The 16,364-nt window shown below is 41.8% G+C and overlaps 2 protein-coding genes across 3 annotated transcripts; one reads left to right on the forward strand and one right to left on the reverse strand.

Annotated features, from left to right (window-relative positions):
* Positions 1 to 1,604: 1,604 nt before the first annotated feature.
* OLAH (oleoyl-ACP hydrolase) lies at positions 1,605 to 8,451 on the forward strand. 2 transcript variants are annotated; one of them, XM_026039451.1, is made up of 7 exons: positions 1,605 to 1,685; positions 3,693 to 3,824; positions 5,479 to 5,617; positions 6,191 to 6,290; positions 7,273 to 7,442; positions 7,935 to 8,020; positions 8,282 to 8,451. In XM_026039451.1, exons 2-7 carry the CDS (start codon positions 3,695 to 3,697, stop codon positions 8,413 to 8,415), a joined length of 759 nt encoding a protein of 252 aa, XP_025895236.1. In that variant the 5' UTR covers positions 1,605 to 1,685; positions 3,693 to 3,694; the 3' UTR covers positions 8,416 to 8,451. The 2 variants fall into 2 exon arrangements, with proteins under 2 accessions (XP_025895236.1, XP_025895238.1); XM_026039453.1 differs by lacking the exon at positions 1,605 to 1,685 and adding an exon at positions 1,743 to 1,765.
* A 295-nt stretch (positions 8,452 to 8,746) lies between these two features.
* ACBD7 (acyl-CoA binding domain containing 7) lies at positions 8,747 to 13,486 on the reverse strand. The gene is made up of 4 exons (XM_026039378.1): positions 13,397 to 13,486; positions 9,339 to 9,456; positions 9,163 to 9,225; positions 8,747 to 9,075 (listed from the first exon to the last, which is right to left on the reverse strand). The coding sequence occupies exons 1-4, from the start codon at positions 13,484 to 13,486 to the stop codon at positions 9,002 to 9,004; spliced, it is 345 nt and encodes a 114-aa protein (XP_025895163.1). The 3' UTR covers positions 8,747 to 9,001.
* Between the last annotated feature and the right edge of the window lie 2,878 nt (positions 13,487 to 16,364).

The following is a 16,364-nucleotide window of genomic DNA, read 5'->3' on the forward strand; positions in this document are numbered from 1 at the left end:
ACTTCATTATTTTTAAGGAATTATTTTRCTATCTGATTCAGCTTCCACTTTCAGAATCTTAAAATATTTTATTTTCAGCCTTCGTTAGAAAATAATTGTTTCTGATAGTATTTTATCTTTAGAAACACTGTTAGTGGGTCTGATATTTATAACAGCTGGCTGTTATAACATTTGCATTATGTGTCATAATTTCTAATTTTAGGTGGGAAGAAATAAATCATTTTCGGTTCTCTGTAATAAGTCACACGATATGAGCAAACGCATCTGAGCACAGGGATATTCGTATGGATGGGGCATAACAGTACAGGTCAGGACTAGTTAGCCGATATAAGCTTCTTTAAACTGTGCACTGYAAACATAGGTGTGCCTCCTCTTATTTCATAATGATTACAACATAAAAGTGCTATGAAAGAAGTCTGGGAAACTGTTGGCATTTTTACATTTGTCATTTGAAACTCTCAGGTGCAGAACTCGTGAGCAGGATTCATCCCTGAGGCCTGGCCTTACCTGCACCTCTCACCAGGGAGACTGAGGCAGCCGGTTCAGGTGTGATAAGGCACTTTATGGGAATCACTGAAATTAGATTTTTTTTTTTGTCTTGTTCAATCAGGGATCCCCTGGAAAGCAGAAACTAAATGAGCAGTGAACAGAAGACTGCAGACCTCTTCTGGGAAAGTCAGCACGGCTTCCTGAGTGAGCCACAGACTTCGTTTGCTCGAGACAAGGCAGATTTTTCAATTTCCCAGAATGGCAAAGAGAAATGTACAAAAATGAGTAAAGGGAAAACTACAAAGTAGTTTGGTCTCTGTGTCTGAAATTAAGTGTCAAAACCCATCTCAGTGCGCAGGTTTCTCTGTTTTGGCCACTGCGTTAGAGGATTCTTACACTTACTTTATTAACATCATTACTGATATTTTGGTAGAGTAACCAAAAAAAAAAAAGAAAAAAAGGCAATATTCCCACTACTAGAATTGCTGTTACAAGATATACTGTATTTGTTGGGTTGCTGACAGTATCAGCTGCAGAACATACTGGAAAGTAAGAAATTACCAGATGTCAGCACGCTGTATTGTACTGCATCTGCCAGCTTGCAGAAATCCTAGCTAGCCAACTGAACAAATGCAGTCACTAGTGCCCTTATACATGATTCTTTTTCCCATTTTCAGACCCATACAAGCCCCATGAAGGTATGAGTGCTGCAGTTCTGAATGTAGCTCTTATGAACAGCTGACCTTTCTTGGTAAATTTATGCAGGCTTTTTTTTTTTTTCCCCAATCAGTTCATAGACTTGCAGCATCAAAATGTCTTTGGCCCCTAGATCTGACACATTAATCTGCCCTTTGCAGATTGGCTGGATCTGATGCTGAGCACCTGCCCAGTGTTGCTGCTGCATTCTTTGTGTCTCACGTAAGCATCACATCSCTGGCTCCCTTTTGGATGTTGTGCGCTTTAGTCCCTGCCTTTTTTTCCCTTGTGCATGGGCTCCTCCCCTTAGGCTTGGAATGACTTAAAGGGAGCAGCTGGGCCACCTGGATGCTCATCCCTCCTCTGCTCCGAGACGGCCTTTGCTCCWTGCTGGCTGCTGTGAGGGAAGTCTGGCTCCTGCTTCTTGCTATGCAGCACTGAAAAGGGAATCCACCTTGGGATCTCATCTCCTGTCGCCTGTGGTCTTCCTTTATTTTCAGGTATTTTGTGCCCAATTTAGAAGTGGTGGTGACGGCATAAACCTGCAAGAGCAGAAACTGTGGAAGATCCTTAGCGGCTGGTAACATGTCTTTAAGGACTGTGGCTTGAATGTTTTCCATCTTTTTTTTGGAATCAGTTTGAGAACAGGTTTTTACTCTAACTTGTCTGTGAGGTTGAACCAACAGCCTTGGAAGCATCTGGGATAGAGTGGCTTTTTGGGAAAGAAGCACCTGTGTAAATGGGTCTAGTGGGAGGGATGCAAAGTGAACGTGTCTGGGGAGCTGTTTGTTCTGCAGTGCTTGTTCCACTCCATCTGCCCATTGAGCTTTTGGCTTCCTCTTTTTGTGTCTTTGAAGTGATTTTTAACAAACATGGATTACATTTCCAGTTTAAAAGCACATGAAAAGCAAGAAGATTCTGGGTAGTTTTTCTCTTGTCTTGCTTGCATTATAGGAATTTTATGTGGGCACAAATTGCTGCTTATTCTGATCTGGCTGCATTCTCATATTTAATTGTCAAGACACTGCATGTAGAATCAGCCCCTGCTTCTACTGAGCTATATTCACAGCAGCAAATAATATCCATAGTAATTAAAAACAGCATTTTTTTTTTTTTTTACTCATCATCTCCTGAGTTTTTCATCTTTTTAATGTGAGCAACTGTTGCAAGTTTATTCTAATGACTGTAGAAAACAAAATTTGTATTCTGTATCACTTTGGTTTTTAGTTCATTTATCTTTACCAAGTATTTCTGTCATTCATGGTATTCTTAGGTTTTTTCAATATTAATGGAAGCAATTAATTAATTAATGGATTCAATATTAATGGCAGGAATTAATATAAACCTATGTAGAACACAGCCTGATACACTATAAACAGTAGGATGTCACCCTCAGTGCTAATGTCCACAAATCTAATCAGCAAGAATAATGGAGAAAAAAATCAGGAAAGAAGAATAAAGATGCTTGACAACAGGTCTTTGCTTCTTATAGTAAATGCAAAATCCAATGCTAAAGTTGCTGCATTAGGATCTTCAATGCAATTTTTCCTCCTCAGAAAGGAGGAAGGAGTGGTCATAAATCTTCTTTTGGGTTACTTCTGTCAGTCAGTAACTCAAAATCCTAAAGCTGCTCTGATAAATACTCTGAATGCAGTTGTGTTTTGTTTGCCATCTCAAGGGGGATATAAGAAATCCAGAGAAGSGCAGCAACTGTGGTCATGAGTAGGAAGCACTTCCCCATGAAGACTCCCTAGGCAACCTAGGCTTTTTCTTGCAGAAAGGAAGAGCTGACTGGAGGCAGAGAGAATAGGAAGAAGTCTCAAAAATGCTGAGTTCCAAATCTTGAGGAACTCACCATCCACTTCCTTTACTAGGCAACTCTGTGGGCATCAAATGAAATTTTAGAATTCAGGTTCAAAGCAAATAAGGGAGATGCAGGAGAGTCAGTCTGTGCAACTCGTTGCCAAAGAATGTTGTGGATGCTAAAGGTTTATAGGGATGTAAGAGGAGATGAGAAGAATACATGAATGAGAAACTGATGGTGGTTCCTAAATGTAAAGAAATGGCATCCAGCTGTTCTGCAGACATCCATTTTTACCACTGTTGTAGAGAGAATCCTAAACTAGGTGATCCGTACTTACATCAGGTCTTCAGATAAACCTTATATTTTGGGATATGTTCTAAAAGCCTGTGTTGTTAAAAGGTCATTGTGAAATCTCATATTCATTTTCTTTGCTGCCTGTTATGTTCTTTACGGCCAGTGACAGAAAGAGGAGAAAATAATAACCAAAAGTGTTGCCTAACACTATTCCTTGTCACTTATAAAAGCAGAACTGGTTTTTACAGTTGTGTGAAGCTTACCTCATACAATAGGCTGCATTGTCACAGCACAAGCAGTTCTGATAAAATAGCAATCCATTGTTCTAAATTACGTTTAATTCACCCTAATTTTCAGAACCTGAAGAGTCTCGCTGTAGCATAACGTGGTGCCCTCTTGTTTCCCTCAGGAATGGAGAAGGTGGTCGCCTGTTTGTACAAGAGGCCCAACGCGCTTTGCCGGCTCATTTGCTTTCCCTGGGCTGGAGGTGGAGCGGCTCAGCTTGCTCAATGGGGCAGGCTCTTCAGCAGCTCCATAGAAGGTCAGTCATTGGGGTCCATAAAGGCACAAGGTGATTGAGATGGGCAGTTGGAAATGCTCGGTCGTCTTGTCTTTTTTTTTTTTTTTTAAGAGAATTTAATGTTCTTGAGAGTGAGTGCTGCAAACTTTTTTCCAGTTGTTTATTTACCACAGGCTTTATCCAAATAGTCATGACGTTAGGATGCTGAGTTTACTACATTTCTGTGCTGCTGTGGAACCACTGATATGTCACTAGATTAAATTATCTCTCCCCAGAGCTAAATTTCACAAGACTGTAGGATGCRTGACTGTTTCAGAAACTGTTGGTATGATTAAGAAACAGCCATGCCGTGACATATTGTTGATGTATTAAATCAACAAGTGAGCAATGAAGATATAAAAACTGATTTTTACTGTTGAGAGGCTGCAGCGAAATGTGTTTCAGTTATCCGGAGTGTCTACAAGTGTCAAAACTGAAGTTTAAGCACTGGTTTTGTAACTGTGAATTATATTTAGTTACACAGTAATTTTCATGGCTATCAGGTTTTATCAGCACTAAAAAGATCCACTGCTGAACTGTTTTAAGAGGAACCATGGGCATCTTCCAGACTTTCCACAAATGAAAAAAGTATAATTTGGCATTAATGGAAACACTGACACTGCAATTGTACCAGTCCCCTAAATGTTGTGATGCCTCYTCTAGACTGCTGCACAAGTCACTTTTTTTCTTGAAATTAAAACAAAAAGTCTTCTGTTCTGAGGGGAATAAAAGTTACTAAGGACACATCCTGGGAACAACTGCAAACTTGGATGAACCAAACGAAGGAGCAGCACGTTCCTTCAAAATTATTTTAATTGCTCTCATATAAAAGACATGAACATTTTTGTATGACAGTCTGTGGTATTATGTAGTGGCTTGTTCTGACTGTAGTAAAATACTTTGTCTGTCTGAACCATTGCCTCAATAGGCAGATATGTCTAATGTCAAGGATATTGTGGAAAATTAACATTTTTACTGCTGAACCCATTCCTTATTTTCTCTAAAAAAGGGTAGAAAACCAAAGAATGTTGAAAGCAATATAAGGGTGAAATGTTTTCTTTTGTGTAAATATAAAATGCTATTAATTTATACTATGGTTTTACTGTGCACAGTGCTGGAAGAGCTTGCAAGGAGAAAAACAGGGACTGTAGGATGCTAATGTATTTTGTTAACTTTCTAATGTTGGCCTTGAGAGGATATTCTTTACACAATTTTGAGACTTATTGTTATTGAAATCAATGGATATGGCATTATTAATAATAATAGTAATAAAGCTGCTTTAAGTAATAGTAAATCAAAGTAATAAAGCTGAAACTTCAGCAGAGACCAGGACCTTGTTATCATTATAAAACAGAATTCCTGATTTAGAGCATTTGGAGCATAAGATCAATTGGGAAGGCAACATTTGTGAGTAAAGGGAGTGACAGAAACCTAAACCCTCTTTAATCACAGGATTAATAGATAGCAGTAGCAAAAGCACAATGATGTCAGCTGTAAAAAGGATTCATTTAAATAATCTGTATATTCTGTGGAAGAGAATTAAAAGATTTTCTGTAACTGAATTCAAGTGATTTTAGTGTTTCTCCTCCAAAATGTCAGTAATTCTTTTCCTTCCCTTTTTCCACCTCTTCTCCAGTGTACTCTGTAAGGCTTCCTGGAAGAGAAACTCGTTTTAAGGAGCCTTTTGCAAAAGACATGACGACTGTTGTTAATGAAATTGCAAGTGTTTTGTTAGAAGATCTGCAAGAAAAACCATTTGCATTTTTTGGTCACAGGTAAAAATATATGTATTTCTAAGTACCCTGGTGCCTGGAAACTTTATACTCTAAGAGTAGATGATTGCTTGTCTTTATTTGCAAAAACTATAGAAAAATACACTTCTGCAAAGGTTTTTCAAGTCAAAGTGGATCTCTGAGACTGAGATTGCTTATTACTTCAGGCCCAATGTCTTCTAAAAATGGCAGTGTTGAAATCAATTTTTAGCTTACACTGATAAATTATTATTTTGTTCATTCTTGATATTTGTGTCAGTGCTTGCGCTSGAATGAATGCAGCTGGTGAACTAACCTTAAACCAAATAGATTTTGAAGATCATACAATCCCATGTACTCAAAATAGCAGTAAGAAACCATGAAAAGAAACGGAGGAGAAAGTCAGATTCGTAAATCTAGTCCCAATATGAACAYACTTTTACATGTAAATTTGCTAATATCACTATAATTTACATGTAATACAGAACTATAAAGCTCTGTAAGCTTCAATAAATGTTCAAGATGGCCAGCCAGCATTGAAATTCAGTTTTGCCTGTGTTTGTGACTACATTGCTTTAATTTCTCTTTTCCTTGCAGCTTTGGATCATACATCAGTTTTGCAGTTGCACTACACCTGAAAGAAAAATACGGACTAGAGCCAGTCCACCTCTTTATATCAGGAGCACATGCCCCCCATGTAAGTTACAGAATCCATAACTGTGTGAAATAAAATGGTCCATTAGCTGTTGTAATTAAAACACTTGTGGTGTCTGTGTGATGTGCACATTGAGTTTATTATACCCAGAGTACCCAACAGCTATTACTTCTGCATGCACACAGAAAAATGTGTAGAAAAATGAACAGAAAAATGTTCTGTTATCTTAGAGGAAATTAAATTCTGTGGTGGCTGGAGAATTTAATGTTATAGAATATTCAGAGGCTAACTATAGCCTAAGGAGAATGGGCTCCTTAAGCTAACGCTAGACTGTTCTTGAATACCCTGTGATTTATGATGGTCTTTGGCATAATACTCCACAGGCAATCAAAGCCAAATGTGAAGTGCTGTGCTCTGCTCTGTGACATGCAGTGCAACTCCCCTAACACACTCGTGCATAAACCTCAGTTGCTGCTTTCACAGCACGTTTGCTCTCTTCTGCTCTTCCTCTCCATTCTTTGCTGGCTTTTTATGCCTTCTCAGTTCCTTCTGCTTTCCTGTTTCTAGTTCTTCTGCTGGTCTTTCTCAGGAAAACAATGGGAATTTGCCTTTTTTTTTTTTTTTTTTTTTTTTNTTTTTTTTTTCCCCCAGCTCTCCTGTTTTCTGACATCCTTCGCTGTTTCCATTCCTCTGTTTCTGGGGCTTCTTAGAGATATCACGTGAGCTCTAGCTCTCTACCTCATGGAGGCACTTCCTGCAAATTTCCCTTTATCCGGGGCTCTCTGTAGCCCTACACTACTTTGTACACACTACAAGACTTTTGTTTTCCCTTACGCAGATTATTCTACTAGTTTTATTTCAAAAGTGACAGTTAGAAAACAAATCAGTTAATGATTATGTGTCTGTGGAAGCTACAGACCTTCAGGGTAATAGTGTCTTGCTCAAAATTTGTATTTTCAGCAAGCAGAGTCTATTTAAAGTATACTGTATAAAACATCTTATGTGTCTTCTCTGATGCTGGCAGTCTGAAAGCTTTCTTCTCATCAAAAGAATACATGATATGGAGGATGAAGACATTGTTGCACAGCTAAAACTTTTAGGAGGAACTCCTTCTGAGCTGCTGCAAAATGAAGACATCAGGAAACATCTCATTCTTACCTTGAGGGAAGATTTTAGAGTCCTTCAAACATTTTCGTAAGTTTAAAACAACATTATATTATATTTATATCTGTATTTTACATGTATATATTATCGTTTCACTTCTGTCTAATCATGCTTTTCCATGTATTTCTTGGTATTTATGCCAAGTTTACGCCACACAGCTCATCCTAACAGCCACTGCTGCTATTGTAGTAGTGAATATGTCCTGGTAGAACTAGAGATCTGCATAGGATCCAAAGTKTACAGCTCCTGGAAGGAAGATTTGAACATCTTCTGTTGTTTTCTGAGGCCAGTAGGTTCCACTAAATGTGCTTCATGATCGCTGCATGCAGCTTCCCCATCCACTGCCCCTAACTGCGCTAACCCCACTGCGTGAACCAGGCATCCATCCCTCTTCTGGAAGTAATTCAGGAGTTATGCATTGGAGGAGAGGAGAAAAAAAAGGCCATTTCATATGTGGAGACAAAACCTAAATATTAGGTATATTATGGAAATGTTTATTACTACAACTTTTTGTATTCACAGTTTTGAGAAGGCAGACAGGAATATTCCCCTCTCCTGTGACATTACCTGCTTTGATGGGTCTGAAGATATGGAACATGATTTAGAAGGTACTTTGCTCAAGTGTTTTCTTCTTACACTTGAGTGTTTTTTTCTCTTGTATCGAATCAGTTAAGGAACAGAGTCCCCTAGAATCTTTTTTCTCTGTTTAAAATGAAATGGAAATTCATAGAGCAGTCTCAGTATAAACAGTCGCAGCCAAATCAGTTCATACAGGATTCAAAATTATTATTAAATAATAATCTGGAAATGGCTATGTAAAACAACTACAATATTTAACATTTCTCTAACACTTTAAATATCTTTTTCAGCCTGGGATGATATAACAACTGGAGATATTTCCATTTACAAGCTTCCTGGAGGTCACTTTTATCTGCTGGAACCTGCTAATGAAATATTTTTGATGAAACACATAACAAGATGTATAGAAAATGCTGATCTRTGAGCATTTCTCTCTATTTTTATGACAGATGGTATAATATTAGCACTTAATTCAGCACTTAATAATTACTATTTCTATACAATTGCATGCAGTTTCCTCAAAGTTGTTGTGTTCTACAAAATATCTTTATTGTATTTCATGAAAAGGGGAGACTTTTCTCATTCATAAAAATAAACATTTAGTTTGGATCTTGTCTCTTAAAAAACTCCATTTTCCCTCTTCTYATCTTGCACAAGTGCAAGCACTTTATTCCATAACCATATTTGTGGGAAAAATGACAACTATATTATTTTACTTTTCGAGCTTCTTTGTGTGCTAATAGGAAAATGCTAGATATAACTTAATACCTTCAGAAATCCACAATTCTTACAGAAAGATTAAATGAATAGGTACAAATTTATTTCGAATAAGTACAGTTATAGTCTAAAATACAGCATGTATGTAAATGCCCTTTAGGGCCAAACAACTCCTGCTTAAAATATTTTTAGTGTCAGGTTAGACAATAAAGAGTTAGTATTGCACATTCCTAGAAAAGTTAGTTCATTAGATACTGAAAAGTTAGTTATTAGAGGGAATTATTTTGAGTATTTTAGATCCCATATTTCTCTACCATTGCTTTTGCTTGAGAAATATAGGCATTCATGGCATCCTCCTTTGATAAACCTGCAAAGGAAAGTATGAGTCATTATCTTTCCTTATTTGTTGATCTGTAGCAGTGTTTATATGATGTAAAGTTAATTACTGTAGCACCTTTTTTCAGGTTCCATGCTTCCCACTTGGCTTTGCCTTTCAAATCTAGCGCTCCTGGACATTCTGCCAAAATAAATGAATACTTTTATTTATTATCATAAAGATTCACTAGATAATATCTTCTAGATTTCATTAAAATACGGGGGTAAACGATGTATTTATAGGAAGAGAAGTACCAATATTAATGTCTCCAACAGTAGCCTGTTTGTAGAAACCATATAGTTCCTTCAGTTCATCAGCAGTCGGCCTTGTTTTTAATTTTCTTACATCTTCTGCAGCAGCATCGAAGTCAGCCTGGTAAAAGAAAACAAAACAGAAAAAAAAAAGGTCTTAAATTCCTATCCAAGTGGCACAGTCCTCAAATAACCACTTGGGCAAGTGATAACTTAGGTTATTTTGGGTTATTTTTCTGTGAAATAAGTTTAACAAAACTGTAGGTTTTCATTTAGGTATTTAGGTATATTTAGGTATAGAGGTATTCATTTAGGACACAAATAATCTGTTCCTTTTAATGCATCTCAYACTTGCCCCAGCCCAGGGCTAGGTGATATTCTCTATCTACTAGGTCTCAGGAGCCCTTAGCTTGTAGTGTTCTGCCCAGGCTCCAGAGTTACCTCTGTGATAATGAACAGTAACCACAAAGACAACAGTTTTCTGTAATGCTATGATGCAAAAAGGTGCAGGTACTTAAATATGCTTTTCTGGTTACAGTGTTTTTTTTAGCATTTCAGTTAGATCTGCATTTGCAAAAGCGCAGCGTGTCACAGACAGGTCACAGGAAGGGGCCTCTAGAGATCATCCAGTCCAACCCCCTGCTCCAGCAGGGACACCCAGAGCACGGGGCACAGGGCGGCATCCAGGTGGGTTTGGAAGATCTCCAGAGAAGGAGACTCCACAGCCTCCCTGGGCAGCCTGTGCCAGGGCTCTGGCACCCTCACAGTGAAGAAGTTCCTCCTCACATGGAGATGGAACTGCCTGTGCTTCAACTTACACCCATTGCCCCTTGTCCTGTTAGTGGCCACTACCGAGAAGAAGGAAAATTGTAAAGAATTTAACTAAAAAGACAGATGTCCAGGCATCTTTCTTCAAAGAAAGGCCCCGTCGTGCAGGAGGCCCAGCGAGGCYGGCGGGCGCGCGGCAGGCCCGGGCACTGAACCCTGGCTGCTCTCCCACCTTCCCTCCCCACTGCCTCCTCAAGTGCAACTGTGTGTGTCCTTCTGCCTGGCAATTTAGTTTGGCTGGTGGGTAAGTGCCCAGAAACCAAGTTCTGAGCCCAGAGGGGGAAGGMGAGTTAAATTCGGAAGGCCTTGCCACAACGCAGCTGCTGTTTCTCACCTAGGGACTGTTGCAGCGGCTCTGTCACTGTTTCGAAGATCAGGACTTTACAGTTGCCTGGAGTGACTGCCACATTTGTGTCAGTTCTGGACAGAGGGACCTTAGAGATGAGGTGCCAAATCCGACAGGCTGCCCCAGTTTTACAGCAAAGAGCAGCCTGTGGGGCAGCAGAGTTGCCAAGGAGAGAGGAGGCCCTTGGCTAAACTTCTCCTTGCACTTAGGGCTGGTGCTGCTGCTGAGCTTTGGATCTGGGGGATCATTATTCCCACTACAACATTTATGGAGTCCTTACAAATACACTGAGGAGAAAGCCCTTGAGCCAAGAACCCTGCAGACTTCGGTAATGCCCCAACTCAGGAAGAACCTTCCTGTTTGCATGATCAGCAAGCAGAAGTTTCCAAGAGATTCCCACCAAGGCCTCACACAACCAAATGCCCAGCAGCAGGTGCTGGAAYAGAAAAAGTGGCTAGGATTTTAAACACAGAATATTCATTTCAAGTTTGAAAACTGCTGCTGTTGAGTGTAGATATTTTAAATATAATGATGGACTCCCTTCTTTACTCAGAACAACACTGAGAATCAGCAAGACTGCACATACCGCTTGTCTACCTGCAAAACATAAATCTAGCCATTGCATGAAGTATATGAAGTGGCAGAATTATGCCGTTAAATTCTAAATCAAATGTAGGACAGACAATATTCTTAAAGCTAAAACTTCAGAGTCTGAAAACATACACTTAGGCATATGATTTTGCTCCTGTTTAGTAACAAGGATTCTAAGCATTAACAAAATGCAACAAATGAAGGTTTGGATGAAAAGTCCAGCTTTTTGTCTCAGACTTCTTTTGCTACCAACTAAACTCTGCAACTTTTCTAAGGCAAGCAAAATAAGAGGGAGCACTGAACAACAAATAAAGGATTTTCCTGGAATTAAAAAACAAAACACGCAAAATATGTTGCACCTAATTGAGAGAACCCCAAATTACATCTTCTCATGCAACTATATTTTGCTCCAGGCTATACATAAAAGCTGAATCAATAATGTTACAATGACCTTACAGCATCTCTTCTGTGAGCACTTTTGGATTCCATCTTCTCTATTGTTCAGTGGAAAGAATCAGCATTGTAGCAGGGATTAAACTGATTATGAAAACTATTTTAATTGAAGTGACTGGATTTAATTGGCTTGGCTCAGAAATAAAAATGGTTTCTGCAGACCACAAAGGCTCTTTCTMTATTCTTCTGACTCTTCATTCCGTACAAAGGAATTGTAAATACTTTCTCCTTCAGAGTTTATTATCAGAAATATGGAACATGATTATTTGTCTTTCTGAAAGTTTGGAGAGCTGTAGGAGCTCTGTCAGACCTCAGGAGAAACAGTAGCTGGTTAAATATTTTCTAAAGGGCCTCCCAATTTGTCAGAGTTTAATTAACACCTGAGAGGCCTTACTGGCTTTGTTTTAAACAGAGATTACTGGGGTAGTAGTTTGTGCATCAACACACTCAGTGTTCTGTTCAAGAACAGGAATGAACCTCACCACCCTGGAGATTTCTTGTATAGATAAAACTCTATTAAAATGAACATTTCATTCTTAATTCAAACATCAGCAGATGTAACGTATTTGTTTATGTATACAAGGTACCATAGGAAAACTGTTGTGATGTCTTTTTATCTCCTGCATCACAGACTCTCCATAATCATAATCTCCAATATTATCCATGCACATACCAGTAAAACTGCATTCACACTCAGATAACACTAAGAAAGATTTAAATGCTGCTACATCAATAATAAAGCAGAGCTGAATTGCCCAATTGATTGTAGACAAAATAAGCTTCTGGCTTCACTTTTGCACTGTGACTAATACACTATTTGAGTCTCTGTCCAAACAGAGATTCAAAGACTATTCAAGTAACTGGAAATCTTCCCATTGCCCCGAATTGCTTATTGATTGAACCTTAACAATAAGAAGGAACCAGAACTGTTGCTAGAGACTTGCACAGACAAAAGACCCCTTAAAAATATGTTGAGAAAGGAGGCCATTAACTTCTTTTCTTATGCTTAGCATACTTTTATTTGAATCCATATGCAAGGATCACAAGATACTTTTAAAAAATACATTGGTACACATCTTCTGCCCAAGAGAGAGGCAGAAATGAAATTTAAATACTAAAGATTTCTTTCTTTAAGCTTCCTTACCCGAAAGAGGATGTAGTTTAGGCTTTGCCTGCTTATACAACATGCTTAGGAGCATTTAAAAAAACGTAATTTCCTTTTGATCATGTGCTGGTAAAATTCCCTTTAGCTCTCTGGATTAAAAGTGGAAGTATTTTCTGTATATTTATAGACACATGAATGCATAATAAAATACACACACATTAAAGATAAACACACAATGTCTAGTATCATGTAATACCTACGTTGTGGAAAAAAAAATACACAAAAGCTTGAGTGAATTCCTCATTTCCAGCAGAGTGTTTCAGCAATTTGCAAAACTAATCCTAGAGCTACTGCCCTGGTGAAAACAGTGTTTTATCCATTTGTCCTACATTCCCCTAGAGCTTGATTCAAAGATGTTTTATGGGTATGGGTGGTAGCTGTCAACCAAAATGATAATGGATAGGAAACCTCTGCTATACTGAATTGCAGAATATACAGCGCTCCGTATTTCAACCATGGATTTTCTTAGGGTGGTAGAACTGTAGATAGTAACAGCATATTGTACTGCACTCAGCTCTTTCTCATAGTGATTTATTGGTCATTTTTAAAGTATCATCAGAAGCTTGTTTTCTGTGGTGAGTAAAAGATAAACCAAAATGTCATTTCGGTGACTGCTGATTAAACAAGAGTGGTGCTGCCTTTGGGACCCAGCAGTTCTGAGCGGTACCTCAAGGGTACCTCAAGGATGTCCTTGGGGCACCAAGGACGCCCCACGCTGCCATCGCCGCGCAGAGGAGGCYGCTGAGCTCCTGCCCTCTGCTCCGGCATCTAGGTCAGCCCTCGCTGCCAGCGGGCCGGGACACTCATCGTAATAAGGCTGGGATAAAGGGGCTGGCAGCGCCTGAGCTGAGAGGGACGGCAGAGAACTTGGAATTCAGCCGGGCATGGGCAACACAAGGGAATATTGACACTCCACCACAAAGGTGGGAGGCTAACAGCCAGCAGAGAAGATTAACTGCTCAAATCTCCTTAGGGTGAAGGGAGCTCTCTCCTGGTGTCTCGTTGTCCTATTAAACACATACACTCTTCGAAATGCAWCCTCTCCAAAAACGCACATAACCTAAAAAAAAAAAATCCACCACTCCCTTAAAAGTTACTGCTTCCYGAAAGCACTTAAACCATTGATTTTGAGTTAGAGGTTTCCTGTTGTGTTTTCAGCTCTAAATAACAATCTGTTAAAAAATAATCAAGAAACCTCAAACAAGTAACTGCCTCAGTGCACAATGCAGTCCCAGCAAGCTCAGGTCCCCACATAGAACTGTTGTTGCACACTCCCAGCAGGTAAGCCTCCCCTCTCAGCAAAACTGCACGACCCATGCATCATATTCAAAATGTGAGGTGAACATCTCTCCAGTTGCAAAACCCACTGCACTTTTCAGCCTCCCAAGGCTCCTGCCAATCTCCCACGCTGCAGAACAACCTGGATTTTGCATTAACAACCCGGCACCCCGCCGCAGAGCCTGCAGCACATCCCTGCCTCCCTTCCCGCTGCATCCAGCCTCTGCCCACGTCTCCCGCATGCAGAAGCCCCTACCTGGAGAGCCATGGTGGTGGCGCAGGGCGCGGGCCCGGCCGGCCTGCGGGTCGCGTGTGGCGCGGCGGAGCTGAGCGCTGCGGGTCTGAGCGCGGCGGGGCCGACCTCGGCTGCGCGCGGCGGGGCAGCCTGCCCTGGGCGGCCGCTCTGCGCAGCGCGGCGCGGTGCAGCGCGGGGCCTCGCGCCCAGCGGCGCTGCGCCTCCGGCACCCCCTCGCCCCCCCGGGCCTGGCAGGGCTTTTTATAGGTATTCACAGCGGCGCGGCGCGGCGCGGTGCAGCGCGGGGCCTCGCGCCCAGCGGCGCTGCGCCTCCGGCACCCCCTCGCCCCCCCGGGCCTGGCAGGGCTTTTTATAGGTATTCACACATCACACAGCGTCACGGAATGGCTGAGGTTGGAAGGGACCTCTGGATATCATCCAGTCCAACCCCCTGCTCCAGCAGGGACACCCAGAGCACGGGGCACAGGGCGGCATCCAGGCGGGTTGGGAAGGTCTCCAGAGAAGGAGACTCCACAGCCTCCCTGGGCAGCCTGTGCCAGGGCTCTGKCACCTGCACAAGAAAGAAGTTCTACCGCACATAGAGATGAAACTTCCCGTGTTTCAATTTACACCCATTACCCCTTCTCCTGTCACTGGCCACCACCTCCCTACGTTTGGCCCTCTACTCCCTACATTCTCCCCTCAGGTATTTGTACATATTAATATTAAGACTTTCTGTTCCTTCAGAAAAACAGCTCAGGTTCCATTTCTTCCGTCCTCAGTAGCAAGGCCACCAGCCTAAGCAAAGGAACACAGCCACGTTTCCAAGTCATTTGCTTGAAAAAGGAGCGAGTCTCTTYGGAGGGACCTACTGTGGACCTGACGGGAATTGCAAACAGCCTCGTTATTGTTCCTGTCCCCGCTGCCCCTGCCCCTTTCCCTGCCTTGCCTGGCCACGCGGCGTGTTGCCCAGCCGGGGCTGCTCCAGCAGCACAGCGAAAAAGCAGGAGCAGCATTGCGGGGCTGACAGACGCGCACAAGCAAAATATCTCAAGAACGTCGATGTCATTTTCTTCATTTTGTTGAAGATAGAATAAAAGAGTGTCTAAAGAACTCACAAACTAGCCTAAAATTTGACATATTAAAGGAAAAAAAGTATCACTGCTGATCTATCAGTTCATAATTCTTTATCGCTTCAGTACRTTTATATTCATCATTTCTTAAGCATGGTCAAGATTTTTAAGTCCACTAACTTCTACAAATCCATTTAAAAACAGTTTTCACCCAGCTTAAGTCAAATTAAGCTGAAGCTTAAAGACAAAACAAAGCAAGCGGACTTCATTAAACATAAACAGAGATCAATAACCTTTGAAATCAACTCAGACAACTCTTGGCTCTGAAACAACAGCAAGTCCCAGGCGGGTGCAAGAAGTCATGTGCAGTATTACGTGCTAAGGGAAAAACAGAAGTGGAGGGCACTTCTAAAGATGTGTTAGTGCTTCACAGCAGGGGCTGAAAGGCACCTGGTTCCATCAGCTCTTGCTCGTCTCGTGTCAGGCAAGGTTACCTACAGGTAACCACAGGTAACCTGTGTTACTGTCACTACAGGTAACCTGTGTTATTGTCACTACAGGTAACCTGAGTTACTGTGTGACGGACACAGGGCACACGGCAATGGACAGGGAGAGTCGCCACACTGAAGTGACACGAACCTTCTACTGGTTTCCCTTGGCCGTGATTTCACTACTCACACAATGAAACTGAGGTGTTATTAACCCCACCATTTCAAACTTGATGAGAGACAGTTATGGTAACGCCCCGTACTCAGGAGAGGCCGGGGTTAAAGCCGGCACTAACCCAGGGCCCCGCGCTGCCCCGGCCGCCCCCACGGCAGCGCGCGGCTCCGGCAGGGAACGCGGCCGGGAGCGGGGCCTCCCGTCCCGAGCCGGCCCGGTTCGGGCGCTGCTGCCCGGTTCGGGGCGGTGCTGCCCGGTTCGGGGCGGTGCTGAGCGGATCGGGGCGGTGCTGCCCGGTTCGAGGCGGTGCTGAGCGGATCGGGGCGGTGCTGCCCGGTTCGGGGCGGTGCTGAGCGGATCGGGGCGGCCCTGCCCGGTTCGGGGCGGTGCTGAGCGG

Source organism: Nothoprocta perdicaria, unplaced genomic scaffold (assembly GCF_003342845.1).
Source record: "Nothoprocta perdicaria isolate Ctin4 unplaced genomic scaffold, notPer1 scaffold_23, whole genome shotgun sequence".
In the NCBI taxonomy this organism is placed as follows: domain Eukaryota; kingdom Metazoa; phylum Chordata; class Aves; order Tinamiformes; family Tinamidae; genus Nothoprocta; species Nothoprocta perdicaria.